Genomic DNA, 15,397 nt, shown 5'->3' with positions numbered 1-15,397 from the left:
GTTTAATCTCCATAAGTTCATGCAGTTACTAGAGCTTCTTTTTCTGTTGATTTTAAGTTTTATTGTGTTGGGGTCCAATAGAATACATAGAATTATTTCATTTTTTGTATTTGTTGAGGTTTGTCCTGTATGTGATCTATTTTAGAGAAATTTCCATTGGCCGTTGAGTAGAATGTGTATTCTTTGGTGCTTTGGTAGACTATTCAGTAGATATGTGTTAGGTCCATTTGATATCATTTAATTCAGATGTTTCTCTTATTCTTTGTCAAGATGACCTGTATATTGAAGAAAGTGGGGGTTTTAAAGTCGTCTACTATTACCAAGTTGGGGTTAATCTGTGTCTTAAGGTTCAGTAGTACTGTTTTTATGAAATTGGGTACACCAGAATTTGGTGCATGTATGTTCATGATTGTGATGTCTTCTTGGTATATTTTTTTCTTGATCAGAATGTGATGGCCTTCTCTAGCTCTTCTGATTAATTTTAACTTGAATTCTATTTTGTCAGATATTAGAATAGCAATTCCTTCTTGTTTCTTAGTGCTACTTGCTTGGAATATTATTTCTATCCTTTCACCCAAAGGTGGTGCATATCCTTGGGGGTCAGATGAGTTTCCTGTAGACAACAAATAGATGGATTTTGTTTCTTAATACCTTCAATTAACCTGTATCTTTTGACTGGGGAGTGGAGGTCATCGATATTTAGAGTAGTTATTGAAAAGTGTATATTGGTTACTGTCACTTTATTTTCTGTTTGTGTTCTTAGTTCTATTTTGTGTTTCCATACTTTATACCTTCATTTGTTTTCTTTCAGTAACCTCTTGAGTATGGTCATTTCTATCTTCAGTCTTGTGTATTGCTTCAAGTATTCTCTGTAGGGCTGGTTTGGTGGATATGAATTCTTTCAGCCTACTTATATCATAGAAGATTTTTTCCCCTTCAACTATGAAAGACAGTCTTGCTAGGTAAGGTAATCTTGGTTGGTACCTATGGTCATTTAGAACTTGGAATACTTTGCTTCAGACTCGTTTGGCTTTTATACTTTGCATTGAAAAGTCAACTGTAATTCTGGTGGGCTTTCCTTTAAAAGTAACTTGATTTTCTCTTGCAATTTTCAGTACCCTCTCTTTATTCTGAACATTTGGTTTTTTTACTAGGATATGTCATGAGGAATTCTGTTCTGGTCCTGTCTAATTGGTGTTCTGTGTGCTTCTTGTATCCATATAGGTATGTCTCTCCTTAAGTTAAGGAAGTTTTCTTCTATAATCCTGCTGAAGTTCTGGTAATACCATTGACTTGAGATTCTTCTCCTTCCTCTATGCCTATGATGGGTAGATTTGGCCTTTTCATGGTGTCCCACATTTCCTGCATATTCCATTCATGTCTTTTTAATTTTTTTTCATATTCTTTTCTTGAACATCCAATTCTTCAACTTTTTTTTCCAGTCTTGATATTCCCTTTTCCATTTGATTCATTCTGCTGCTGAGGTTATCTCCTGTCACTTCAAATTGGCTTGTTAAGTTTTTCAAGTTCCATATTCATTTCAACCTGAATTTTCATCAATATTTCTACCTCTTTCATGAATTCATTTTTCAAGTCCTGAATTGTCTTTGTCATTTCATTCAGCCTTATAGTCATATTTCCTTGAGCTTCATTCAGAAGTTTATTCTTATCCCCTTTGAGTTCTTTGAGCTATTTGTGTTCTTTAAAGCCATTGAATTCTTTGATCATGTTTATGATTGTTCTTTTAAATTCTTCATCTTGGGGTTCCTCTGGGTGTTTCTCATTGTATTACGTTTGTGTTGGGACTGATGGGTTTTGGTGAGAACATATTATCTTGGGTTTTTATATTATTTTTGTTTTCTTTTGTTGGTTGTGTGTCTGCCATGAAATTCTAACCTGCCTTTGTTTAGTTGAATTTTGGTTCTCTTTATACTGTTGATGTAGCTTGGTTGCTTTTTGATCTGGTATAAATAGTTAGTTGTTCTGTGCTTCAGGCTCTCACTTTTGATTTTTTATTGGTGGGATAGTAGGGTTTCAGTCTTGCTAGTCAAGAGCAGGTTGGAAGGGACTGAGGCCCAGTTCCAGACTATGGGGGAATCCAGTGGCTGGGTTCTCAAAGGCTAGTCTGGAGCTCTTAGATGGGAGGGGTAGGAGGAGAACTGTGCCCAAAGAGGAGATGGAGACAGAGTGGGGAGGGTCTAACTAGCTAAGCAGAGTAATGTGAGTCCTGGAGCAGTGAGAATGTAGCTGGTCTTCAGAGCAGGAGGATGAAGACCCAGTGGGCAGGCTCTAACTAGGCTTACCCTGAGGTCTGATGAATAGGAGGGGGGCTACAAAGTGGGGACACAGACAGCCTGGGGAGGGTCTAATTCGTTAAGCAGAGTTTAAAATGTCAGCCCTGAAGCCGCAAAAGAGGTGCAACTTTTGACTTGCAATTTCAGGATTGGCTACACAAATCCTGGATCAGCAGGCTGGGATGGAGCTGCTGCTATATGAGCAGGTTGACTGGTAGGTTAGGTTGGAAGTTTGTAGATCTGGAACAAACAGAGCTCAGATGGCAGGGCACAGGGAGGTCTCAGGGACTGAGCTAAAAACTGTAAGTTTGGAACTGGAAAAGATTCCCAAGACCCAGGCTGGGCTGAGAGCTGAGGTGGCAGGGAGTGACTCACTCTGCCAAGCTGAAGTACTCACAGATCTGGGATGGAATAGGGTCCCTGTGGTCTAGGGAAGTCTAAAAGCTAAGATGGCAGTGAGCTAGGGAAGAAGTGTTTATTTTATGTGTATGAGTATTTTGCCTGCATGTATCTAAGTGTATGCATGTTGTGCAATGCCTGCAGAAGCCAGAAGAGGGTGTCAGGTTCCCTGGAACTGGAGTTACAAAAGGTTGTTAGCTACCATGTAGATGCTAGAAACTGAACCTGGGTCCTCTGCAAGAATAGTCAGTGCTCCAGCCCCAGTAAAAAATATTTAAGAAAACTAATGATAGTGTTCTCTGCTAATCCACATGCACACCATTTTCATGCTTTTATTCTTTTCCATAGATCTGAGCTACCACCTGGGTTCATTTCTTTTAAACATAAAAAAATTCTTTACTTTCTTGACATTCAGGCCTGCTGGTGACACATTCTAGCAGCTTTTATCAAGACATGCCCTAATTTCACCTTTGTTTTTGAAGGACAGTTTCATTGGATCTCGAATTCTGTGTAGTCTTGTTTTTCTTTCACACATTCCTGCTTTGTCTTCATCCCCTCAACGTGTTTCAAAAGAAGGTGTGATTCGTATCTTTGTTTCTCTCTGATGTATTGCCTCTTCTCAAGTTGCTTTTAATAGATTCTTAATCTTTTATTATTCTCAGTTTGGCTATGTTGTGTCTACATGGATTTTCATGTCATTCATCCTACTTGGAGTCTGTAAGCTTTTTGGATCTCCTACTTACCAAATCTTTGGAGATTCTTTGGTTTACTTGGTTGGTTACTTGATGTTTTTTTAGACAGGATCTTTCTGAATACCCCAGACTGACCTTGAACTCATGATTCTGCCTCAGCCTCTGAGTGCTGAGATTATAGGTATGAGACACCATGCTTGGCTTGTTTGTTTGTTTGTTTGTTTGCTTCACAACTGTGTTGTTCTTTTCTGCTAATTCCAAAATCCATACTATTTCCTAAGCCTGTTTCTTTAATGAAATAAAAGTTTGTCACATAAAATAAGTCTAGCAGTTATTTACTGTAGAAACATACATCTTGACACCTGCAGGCAACTGCGCATCATCGCATATTACCATTTGCATAATGATGGGCTTAAAGTCATTAAGAAAACCTTAAATCTACTTAGGATGGGAATGTGGGTAATGCACCTTGAAAATTATAGAATCGTGTCACTTAAAAACAAGATCGTGAAATCATTAAGATCCAGCAGGATCTGTAATATGGCAATGTTTCCTAAAGGGGTAGGTATGAGTCATCCAGGAGAGTTACCTCTTCAAGTTTCCTGCTATCTTCTCTGAAAACATCAGATCCCTGGAAAACCATTGTGAAGCCTTAATAATTAACATTATGAAAAGTGAATCATTTCTGTATTGGGCATCATTATCTCCCTCATCTTGATGTCCAAACCTCGCTACCATGGTGATCCTTGGGGTGTCCTCTGGGTCATGTAAAAAAGAAGGAAAAGGAGAGAGTAGAGAGATAGGAAGGGATGTATTCCTTGTGTGATGTGTTTTCTAAATCACTCAGTATGATGAAGGACTTTCATTAATATCAAATGCCACCCACAGCCATTTTTAAGGATTATCCAGGATCATAAAGCCTCTGCTCTCAGCCATCCCTACTGCTCTGATGTGCTTCTCTCAACAGTATGAGCAGTGAGTGCTGGCAAAGCTGTGTCCCTTAGCATTCCTCCTGAGGAGACAGCCAACCCTAGCCTCCTTCCTTGGGGACAGGAAAAGACCCCATATCTCCTTTATGGAATGATTTGTGTTTCTTTCAATCAATGGCTATACCCATTCGACAGAACAGATCCTAAGGAAGTGTTAAACAGCAAATTTTTCATGGAAGTCTTTTTTCCCTCCATGTACTTTGTTCATATCTATTGATGATGATTCTTCTGTGCTACTGAATATGGTTTACAAACTTTCTCCTTTCTTTTATAGGAAAACCTGGTTCTGTTTTCAGCAGATCCATCCTCCAGCATCTGGAAGACTTATGTTAACTATATAGATGAAATGTTGCTGGACGGATTCTTTCTTGCCATCGAATGCTCCCTCAAGTACCTACTGGAAAACACTGGTACCTTCCAGCTGATAGATATGGATTATGACTGGGTAGAAAACATCAGTAGATTCTGTTGTGTTAAAGTGAAGTGTAGTGGAGGTTCTGTGATATTTCCCAAAATGTGGAGACATTTTGTGAATGATACATGGTAAACCAGTGAAGGGTGGTTCAAAGGGAAAAGATTCCCAACCCTTTAAAAATTATGTCTTAGAGCAAGCTGCAAGATCATGAAGCCCGTAGCAAAAGCAAATAAGTGAACTCCACCAACGCCAAGCTCCAGCAGAGGAATGACTAAGTTAGTGCAGACAGAAGTAGTTACTAAGGACAGCTTCCTCCACACTTGACTCACAGTACAACTAGAAGGGACATTCTGTGCCTTAAAGCTCCACACGTTCTGTCTCTGTGGCATTTTGAGAACACAGAAGGTTTGTAGTAGCCAGGTAAAGTGGAAAAAACAGACAGAAGATGTGTGTGAAAAGAGACACATAGCAAGGGTGAAGGTAGCTTTTAGAAGGAAAAGATATATTAAGGAGGTAAAGGGCTTCTTTGAAACTTAAAAATAAGGGAGCTAGGCATGGTAGCAATACTTCTAATCCCAGCATTAGAGAGGCAGAGGCAGGTGGATCTGTATGAGTTCCAGGCCAGCCTGGTCAACTTGGGGAGTTCTAGGCTAGTCAGCCAACAGTGAGATCCTGTCTCAAACAAACAAAAAGCAAAGCAGTGTAGCAGCGGCTATGTGAGAGCATACTCACGAGCCTGAGGCTTTCTTTAAAAAACGATGGGGTATCTTTATACACTCTTGCCCACCAAGGCTGAGGAAGTGCAAAGAAAAAGACTAAGAACCAGAGGTGGTGGGTGGCTACAAAGAAACAGCATTTTCCAGACAACAGAGCAGATGTACATCTGAACTCACAGTGGCTGTGACAGCACAAGACCTGCTCAGTCTCAAGCCAGACAAAAGTACAGCATGGAGGAGGCACGTAGGCAGGAAGCCACACCCCTAGCTGAGGAGTTATTGACATTTGATAGCTAATCGGAGAAGTCAGTTTTCTTTAAGGATGTGACCCATACTAAGTCAGCCATGTTCCTGGGCAGGCTCCATACCCAAGTGTATTTGGGCAATACAAATTGGACTAATGGGTTTAAAAAGATAAAACAAAGCTGGGTGGGTAGGGAGGTGGGATAGATGTGGGATGGGGGAGGAAGAGAGAATGGGGTCAAAATAAATTGTATGAAATTCTCAACAAATTAACAAACATTTTTTAAATATATAAAGGAGAAAATAGGTAAGGGCTTTGAATTAGGGTAAACTGTGGTAAAGGGAACAGAGTCAAAAATCTTATAGCGTGTTAAACTTGGTTAGTGAATGGTGAGATAAACAAGGTAGGAAAGTTCAGGACAAAGAGTTAAATTAGATCTTTACATTATAGTAGACTCTGAGTTGCCTAGCAAGGGTCATATTGAAGAATGAGTCAAAACACAACAGCAGAGGTGAAAATTTTGAAGGCAGAGAAGATGAAAGTGAGATGAGAGTTTAATATACCATATCCAATCCAAGCATAGAAATCAAGTGCAGAGATAAAATAGTAGACTATGCTGAGTCCAGACATCCAGCCCAGAAAAGAGGGTACATGCAAGCACCTAGGTTGTGAATACAGATGGGAGCACTGCTCAGCACAGTGTGACCCCCCCCAGAAACAACCCAGGGGTCTTGGTAGCTGGAAAGTATGAGGTGTGAAGTGTGGTCTCTGCCTGAACAGAGCAGAGATGCTCCAAATTTAAAGAAATACTGCAGCAAGTCCAAGAGAATCCAATACTAAGAAAATGGGTTAGCTTCTAGGGTCAAGGGCATGGAACTCAGGTACCAAGGTTGGAGAATTGACTCCTAGGTACCAGCATGGAAGCTTTCTCCTTAGTGAATTGACCAGATTTCTCTGATGTTGGAGGTTTGAGCAGCCTTCCCCTCTGCCTTTTCTTGGACCCAGGAAGGTGCCATAGTCACATGTGGGTGCAGGCAGAGCTGATCAATGGCATTTCAGTGTAGTGACTCCACCTTTGCCCAGTGGCTGTCTGACTTTCCAGATGTGGAATGGCCTGATGTGTCACTTGTTATCTAGTGGTAAGGTAGAGTGGAAACAAAAGATGGAGAGAAGAGCTAGTAGTCTTTCCTAAAGATTTCGGAAGTTACCTTCTCTCCATGGAGACAAGATGACAGGGGAACAGCTTTCTTCCAAAGACAAGCCTCTAAATTCTTTGAGTAGGCAGAAGTTGGGCTTTATAGCTGCTTGAGTTGAGGCATTATAGGTAAAATATAAAGCCAGGGGTGGTGGCACACATCTGTAATGCTAGCACCTAGGAGACTAAGGCAGGAGGATTGCAAGTTTGAAGCCAGCAGGGGCTACATAACAAATTCCAGACCAGCTGGGCTACAGCAAGATCTTTTCTCTAAAAAAAAGACGTTTTAAAGGTACTGGCTAGCTGAGGGGAAACAAAATGGCTTGAAGACATTAGCTTTTCTTGTTAGGTCTACTTTACCAACTTTGTCTTTCTGGGTTAGCTGAAGCCTATACATTCTTGCAGCTTGAGCTGGCCTCCTTGTCATAGTTCAAAGCCAAAATCTTGCATTAAAAGAAAGCTACATGCTACCTATCCCTCCAAGAAGTAGTCTCCTCTTACCTCTTATGGAAGGACAGTAATTTTCCTTTTATAATAATCATGTCTGCATCATATCCAGTGTAGGGATTCTGTTCTTGTACCAGCACACGTGGTAAAAGTCCTGTAAATCCAAAACTATTCTTCCATTCTTCTGAAGTACTTCTAACCCCATGCGCTTCAGATAAATAACACAAACAAATCTAAAACCTAATTCCACAGGATTTTGTTGTTTATGTTTAGTTTTTTTTGTTTTTTCAGTGCTGGAGATTAGATGTGCTACGCTATTGGTAAACTTATATTCTCTTAAGTCAAAAATACACTTATTGGACTGAAGAGATGGCTCATCGGTTAAGACCACTGGCTGTTCTTACAGAAGACCTGGGTTTGAATCCCAGTACCCACATGGCAGCTAACAACCATCGAAATCCAGTTCCGGGGATCTGATGCTCTCTTCTCAGTTCTATGGGCATTGCATTACATGGGCACACTTACACACATGCAGGCATAACACTCATACACATAAAATAAAAATAAATAAAAAAATTTTTAAAAACCTTAAAAAAAATACACTCATTGGGAATCCCCTGAATCCCACAATATAAATTCACCATTTGATCCTTGCAATTTTAAAAGCAAGATGGTAATCTTACACAGGATCTTTGCGGATATAGTCTTGTTTTGGGTTTTTTGTTTGTTTGTTTGTTTGTTTGTTTGTTTGTTTGTTTAAAGTGAATAGCTAGGCTATGGCACAAAAGCTGTGTCCATAAAGTGACTGAAGTGACTTAAGGGACAAAGAAGCCACCCCCGCCACCCCACAAGTTAATAGTCCATTGTTAGCATTCCGGTTTGTGGCAGGCTCTTCCTATCCTATGGTTCTGCTATTCTCTAGGGCCCTGGCTTCATTCCATGATTGAGTCAGGTCCCACCCAAGCTCTAGTCTGTGGGAGGGAATGAAAGAATGTATAGAGAAGGTTTACTTACCTCTCAAGTGCCCCTGCCCCAAGTGGTGCTCCTTTCCACCTTCCACCAGTGAGGCAATCACATTACCACCAATAACTGCAGGTGGGGCTGAGGAATTTGGTTGCATGTCCAATTATAGCTCTAGTTCTAGGAACTAAGAGGGCAATGGTTCAGTGAGACGCCTCCTCCACGCACACTACCCAACCCATAATACTTCCAAATATTTCTACTATCTAAAAGATACATGGCAGTAAGTGCTTACTGGTAAAGATTTTTTTAACTTAAAAAATTATTAAGAATTTTCTTCATGCATATAAGGTGTTTTGATCAAATCAATGCCCACTCCCTCCCTTCCAACATCTCCCATTAACGTAGACTTAGAACATTGTGCTCTGTGTTGTATTTTTATTTGATTTTAGTAAGGCAACTTCACCTAGCCAATAATCAGGAATCTGTGAATTATTTACACTGTTTTAAAAATGTTTAACCCTGCAAGACCACAGAATAAAAATAAGTTCTATGTTTTTAGAAGAGAAGCAGGAAAAGTAGTGTCATAACTTACTCTCAGTTTTTAATTCCTGTGCAAGTGTTGACATGGGTGGGGTATGCACCATTCACGAGGTGGCTGCCAGGGCTCTTCTGTAAAGAAATGGACTGCTTCTGACAGGACAGTCTTGAAAACTCAGGAGAGTTTTCAGGCATTGCCTCCAGGAGGCATTTGAGACTGTGGGAGGGAATAGAACAGACTTGGGTTGGCCAGTCACCAGAATGTGTCCTGTGGGGACAAAGAGAGTAAATGTCCTACAGGGCCCCTGGGAAAGCCTGTGCTCATTCAGAATGTCAGCTGTTCCCCTGCTGAGAAACACCGCAGGGCTACGTCCTCACCTTTACAGGCAAAAATTACATTTCAGTTTTCCTACACTTTAAAGACATGCTCGACTCCAGATGTTTCAAAGTGGCATCTGCTTCGCCCACTTGCCCCACTCTTCATTCTCTTGTTGCTCAATTTTCCAGAGAATAAGGCTGGACTCACCCCAATATTTGAAGCAGAACTCAGCCTTGCCATCCCCGAATTAGTTTTCCATCCATCTCTGGACTGTGGAGTGAAGGGGGGCCTCCATGACATCATCGAGAGTCTCGTCAGCAGCATTTTTGCAATCTCATCCCTGGTGCCCCGGCCCTCCTCACACGATGGCTCATCACACTATCAGGTAGGGAATCTGCAGCTGTCTGCCCTCCCCCACTTCTGGAACATCAAAGCAAGCACCAGTGTAATCTCCCCACTGTTGTGTGCCTCCCCAACCCCCAACCCCCACCACCAGAGTGACCTGGAGGGTATGGCCAACTTGGCCAGGCTGCGGAGCATGCTCATGGAGAGAGTACAGAATGTGATGACCCTTTGCTGTGGCTACCGGAATACCTTCAGCCAGTATTCCTACCTCTATGTGGAGGACCGGAAGGAGATTCTTAGTCAGTTTCTGCTGTATGGGCGTGTCCTTACACCTGAGGAAATGGAAGCCCATGCAGAAGATGGCATTCCAGAGAATCCACCCCTCCTCCATCACTTCAAAGCACAAATCGACTCCTATGAAAAGCTCTATGAAGAGGTGGGCAGCCTGGAGCCCACCAAGGTGTTTGATGGCTGGATGAAAGTCGATGTGCGACCCTTCAAGGCATCTCTGCTTAACATAATTAAGAAGTGGAGCCTCGTGTTCAAACAGCATCTTGTTGACTATGTCACTAACAGGTAACACCATTGTCCTACTATTTCCCAGCTGCCAATGATGCATGCTTGTAATTGTCTTTGTATCTATCCCCATTGATTCATTGATTAAATTAAAACAGCTGGTTTGCATTCCCAGACTTTTAGATATCATAGTAATTTCAATTCTGTCCCTTCTTTTGTTCTCCAGATAATGGTCTGTTTTATTTTCCACTTGGTGCTCAGTGGGCCAGAGCCACCTAGTAAGTGGTAAATAACATTAGAGACCATAATCACAGATCCAAATCCCTTCACAGCATTAACTGTAAAATCTGTAAGCCCAGGAGGCAGAGAGGGGTCTAATGTCTAATGCTTAGATTTCATTTCCTACCACTTACTCCTTGGTTCAGATGATCAAGCAGTGTAATGTAGAAGTCAGTAGAGTGCCAGGGTCCTGTGTGCCTGTCTGTGCCATCCTAGCTATGTCACACATGGACTCTCTCCAGTAACCCAGGCCATTCAGCCCAGCACTGTGCCCTCTAACTCAGAGCAGCCCTCTGCATGAACGATCTTGACAAGTTGACAGTTCCCTGGTCACTCCATCTTAGTCTTGTCTCCAGAATTTCACCCACAGTCTCTACTCCAAATCTTGATGGTAAGGGGTAGAGTCCCTCTGTCTACTGATAAGCCTTGGTGTGTCAGATGACTGCAAAGAAGCCCACCTGACCCCTCTCCTTGCTTCTGAGCTGACCCTGCTCAGTGCTGCAGCTGCTCTGATCCACAGTCTAGAGCTATGATAGATGGGAAACAGCAAGACTGAGGCATTACCTACTTAAAATAACCACAAGAGACTTTGCAAGGGTGATGCTCCAGCACTGTACAAAGCGAAGCATTGTGGGGATGATTTAAACCGATTTCCAGGGTTCCTTTGGAAGCAGCAGCTAGTTTTGGTACGTTCAGGAAAGCTTTTGCTGACTGAGGAGCCTAGAGCACACAAGTATCCACTGCTGCCTGCTGCCTGCTCCTGGCAGACCACTTGCTCTCCATTCTCCTCAATGTCACCAGCTCCACTGAAGTGACTTCCACCAGACAGCACCAACTGCCACTCATCCTTGCTGAAGCCACCTACTTAGATCTGACTCATTCTTCCTCATCATTGAAGGCCTTATCAACAAGCTCTCATCCTTCCTTTCCCATCACCCAAGTGACCTCACATCCCCACAAAGTCTCCATGACACCTGCCATGTGTTTTGTTGACTCATGGATGTCCCTTCTCCCTGCCATATGACTGTTCCTGCTTATAAGCTATGCTCTCAGTAGGGGAGGGATAGATGGGCAAATAATTGTTCTCTCTTCAAAAGCTCACCATTCCATTTTCTGACCACACCTGCTGTCTTTCCACCTCACTTACCCAGCAGCCCCGAAGTACAGAATTCTTCAGATCCATCAGAATTTCCGACCCTTCTCGCTGCCTGTCAGGCTAGTTCTTTGTTCCTTCTCAATTCAACCCTTCAAAACCCTGACTCTGTTTAAACTCAATTCCCATCTGTACCTCAGCAATTCATCTTTGTTGCAGCAAAAGCAAACCATTCTCCTACTTACTCTCATATTCAGATACTTCAAGTGCCTGTTAGTAAGTGTAAGTAAGTACTACATATGTAAGTACTACAAGACCCTCCACATTGTTCTAGATGCTTCCCAGCTCTCCCAGACTCCCATGTCCTTGCTCTCTACAAACTGATGGTTTTGCCAATATCAACAATATTGCTATAAATACTGTTATACTGTGTATCGTGATGTGCAGGAGCAATTATTCCTTTAGGCTATGTACTGAGAAGAGTGTTAGGTCAAGAGCAGGCATGCTATGGCAAATGCCCTCCAAGGTACAGTCAGCCATGTATAAGAGTCTCTGTGTCCCAGTGTCCACAGTATCTCCTGGTCCAGGCAGACTGCTTCACCCTGGCCTCTTCCATGGGAGTTTCATGGTATCTCATTGAGGTGACTGCTTTGCACTGCTCTGATCAGGAATAAGTTCTTTTCATGTCTTTGGTGAATGTGTTTCCTTTTCTGTGCTAGTCCTATCCCGCCCCTCACTTTTCTGATGAACTTTATTTTGTATTTGTTGCTATTTAAGAGTTGCTGGCATTTCATGTGAAATATTTTGCTAGTTGTATAAATCACATATACGCAGCTATCCAATATAGTCTCCAGTTTTGAGTCTTTCTGTCCACTCCATTTACAGATGGTCCCCTATATCCACAAGGTATAAGTCTGCAGATTCAAACAAGCACACATCAAAAATATTTTTTCAAATCTGTGTTTGAATTGAACTTGTCCAGACTTTGCCATTATTCCCTGAACAGTATGAAAGAGCAATTATCTATAGAGCACTGGCATTGATTGAGATAATTGCAAATAAACTAGAGGTGATTTGAAGTATATGGGAAGCTGTGTATAGGGAAAATGCAAATACTACTCCCATTCTACAGAAGGGGCTTGAATATCTACGGAAGTTGGTATCTACGGGTGGTCCTAGAACCAACCAACGTCATGTACAGAGAGGGATACTTGGATTTAATGAATGACTCTTAGTTTCAATGTAGCCAAATGCACTTACCTTCTCCTTTAAGTTCTTTTGTCTTCTTAAATATATTATTTTTTGCCTTGAGAGCATGATGACACTTCTATATTCTTTTCTAAAAGTTTTAGGACACTGTTTTTGTGATTTTCATACAATATAATTAATTTTTTTTTGGCCTTTTTGAGACAGGGTCTCCCTGTAGCCCCAGCTGGCCTGGAACTCACTATGTAGACCAGGCCAGCCTTGAGCTCACAGAGATCCACCTGACTCTGCCTCCCAAGTGCTGGGATTAAAGATGTGTGCCACCATGCCCGGCTAATATAATTAATATTTTATTGAGTTTTTGTACATTTCATATAATAGATCTTAATCAAATTTAGAGACCGTCCCCCATTTGTACCCTCATAGCCCCCCCCACCAGATTTCATGCATTCGTCATATATGTTAAGTCCTATCCAGTCAAGCATTTGTATCCCAATGTCAGAGCACATTCATCTCCTGGAGTCTAGTCAGCCCATATAGAGCCTCTCCCTTAAAGAATATCTACTCTCCCTCATTCTGCAGTGTCAGTTGCTAATAGTTCCTCAGCTTGGGTTGGGGGCCTTTTGCCCATTTCCCCAGTTCTATGTTGAATGTTTGTCTGATTGAGTCAGCATGGGTCTTGTACATGCTGCCACCATTCTTGCAAGTTCATATGAGCAAATTCCCGAGGCCTGAAAGCCTCTGTTTCCTTATGCTCCTGCACCACCCCCAGCTCTTACAATCTTTCTGCCTCTTCTTTCGCAATGGTCCCTGAACCATGTGTGGGTGAGATTTAATATAGGAGCTCTATCCAGGAGCACACTATCTGCAGGTTCTTATTGTCTAAAACTTGGCCAGCTATGGCCTATGCACATTGCATGCTGTTGTATGAGGAAGCTTCACTGGTTAGAGTTAAGGGATGTGTTAGTATTCTCTCTACCCCTGTCCCACTGTGTGCCATGAACCTTAGGGGTAGAAGTTCCACTGTAGATGTGTCACTTAGGGCATCTCTCGGACATATATTCTCGTGTGTGATCAGTTGTGGGACCCTGTAATAGTCACCATCTGCTGAAAACTGAAGCTTCTTCAGTGAACAGTGTACGATATACTTGTCTGCAAATATAAGGATCAATTTTAGCATACAGTAAGAAATTTCATTTGTCTAGAGATAGGACAGAGATAGGTTTTCTCTAAGATCTGAGACCTCTCCAACCATGTGTATTTGGCTATATTTACAGTGCCACCCACCCAGAGTTATAGTCATAAAAACAGCATGGTACTAGCACAAAAACAAACACATAGATCAATGGAACATAATAGAAGGCCCAAACATGAGTGCACGAAATGTCAGCCACCTGGTATTTGACAAAGGTGCCAAGAACACACAATGGAGGAAAGACAGCATCTTCAACAGATAGTGCTGGCAAAACTGGATCTCCACCTGTAGAAGAATGAAGTTAGACCCTTACCTTTCACCTAGCACAAAAGTCAACTCCAACTGGAAACCCTGAAACAGCTAGAAGAAAACACAGGCAGTATCCTACAAGAAGTCGAATATTTATTCTCTTCTACATTAACTAGTCCCTTCTCCATTGCTATTGACTATGACAAAATCCTATGCTGTAGCTTTGTAATAAATCTTGATATCTGGTATAGCAAGTCTCTACCTGCTCATTTTCATTAAAAACTCTCCATAGTTCTTGGTCATTCCTCTCTTCTATAAATCATATTCATCAGTTTGTGGCAGGAAGAGGCATTTGAGACCTCTCTTTGCCTTTGTGTTGGCTATAGAAAATTTGGCAATTGCCACCTTTACAGAATTGAATGTTCCTGTTTAAGGATGTGATTTTTCCACTTGTCAACTCTTGTTATTTGCCAAGAAAATTTTGTAATTGTTATCTTTAAAATAATTTGCATGTGGTTTGTTAAGATTATGCTTTATATTTTTTGTTCCTAGCACAAAATATTTTAAAATATATTTTCTGTGAAAATAGAATTTATTTTTTTAATTTAATAAAATTTTTATTAGTTTTTTTTTTTTTTTTTTGTATTTCATACAGAACAGCTCGAAAACTCTCAATCATCTTTATAACCCCGTCTTTACGGCACCCTCCCACTGGAGCCCATATACTCTCTCATCCCTGTCAGGCCCACTGGGTTGTCAGTGTTCCCAGCCATTCCCCAGCACAAGTCCGTCCACTAAGTCTAGTTAACCTCTCTAGAGTACCTTGTTTTAGGAAGATCAGCTCTTCTTCATTCAGCAACAATCACTTGCCAATATTCCTTCAGATAAGGTTGAGGTCTATTGTTCATTTTCCCAGTTCTATGCTGGGTTATTATCTACCTGAGTTTGCATGGGACCTGTGTATGCTGACACCATTGCCATAGACTCATATGAGCAGGTTCCCAGGAACTTTATTCTTGATGGGAACTTCTCCAGAAGTTCAATGGAAAATGCAAAGTCCGTGGGTGGTATCAACTTAGATCATCCTTGATGCGTTTTGAGGATGCAAAGACCAGAAGTGTCAGCAAATCATCACTGGCTAAATACCTGCTCATTCTTTTATTCCCTCATATTTAAAAAAATTATTTATTTAATAACCACATAATTAGAAGAAGCATTTCACTACAACAGTATTGACATATTCAATAACAATTTCCAGAGCTAAGCTGCATCTCTTTCAAAATTGGCTGTAGTTTTTTAGGTTT

The 15,397-nt window shown here is 41.4% G+C and overlaps 1 protein-coding gene across 1 annotated transcript in view; it reads left to right on the top strand.

Annotated features, from left to right (window-relative positions):
- Dnah9 (dynein axonemal heavy chain 9) overlaps nt 1-15,397 on the top strand; it is a 430,757-nt gene that overhangs the window by 59,063 nt on the left and 356,297 nt on the right. Inside the window, exons 15-17 of the mRNA XM_008855701.3 lie at nt 4,649-4,784; nt 9,399-9,595; nt 9,707-10,131. Coding sequence (XP_008853923.1) covers nt 4,649-4,784; nt 9,399-9,595; nt 9,707-10,131 — 758 coding nt within the window. The remainder of the gene's footprint in view (nt 1-4,648; nt 4,785-9,398; nt 9,596-9,706; nt 10,132-15,397) is intronic.

Source organism: Nannospalax galili, unplaced genomic scaffold, assembly GCF_000622305.1.
Source record: "Nannospalax galili isolate Female #2095 unplaced genomic scaffold, S.galili_v1.0 scaffold146, whole genome shotgun sequence".
NCBI classification, from domain to species: Eukaryota; Metazoa; Chordata; class Mammalia; order Rodentia; family Spalacidae; genus Nannospalax; species Nannospalax galili.
The sequence above is the reverse complement of the archived record's forward strand: the minus strand, read 5'-3'. Positions and strand labels throughout refer to the sequence as shown.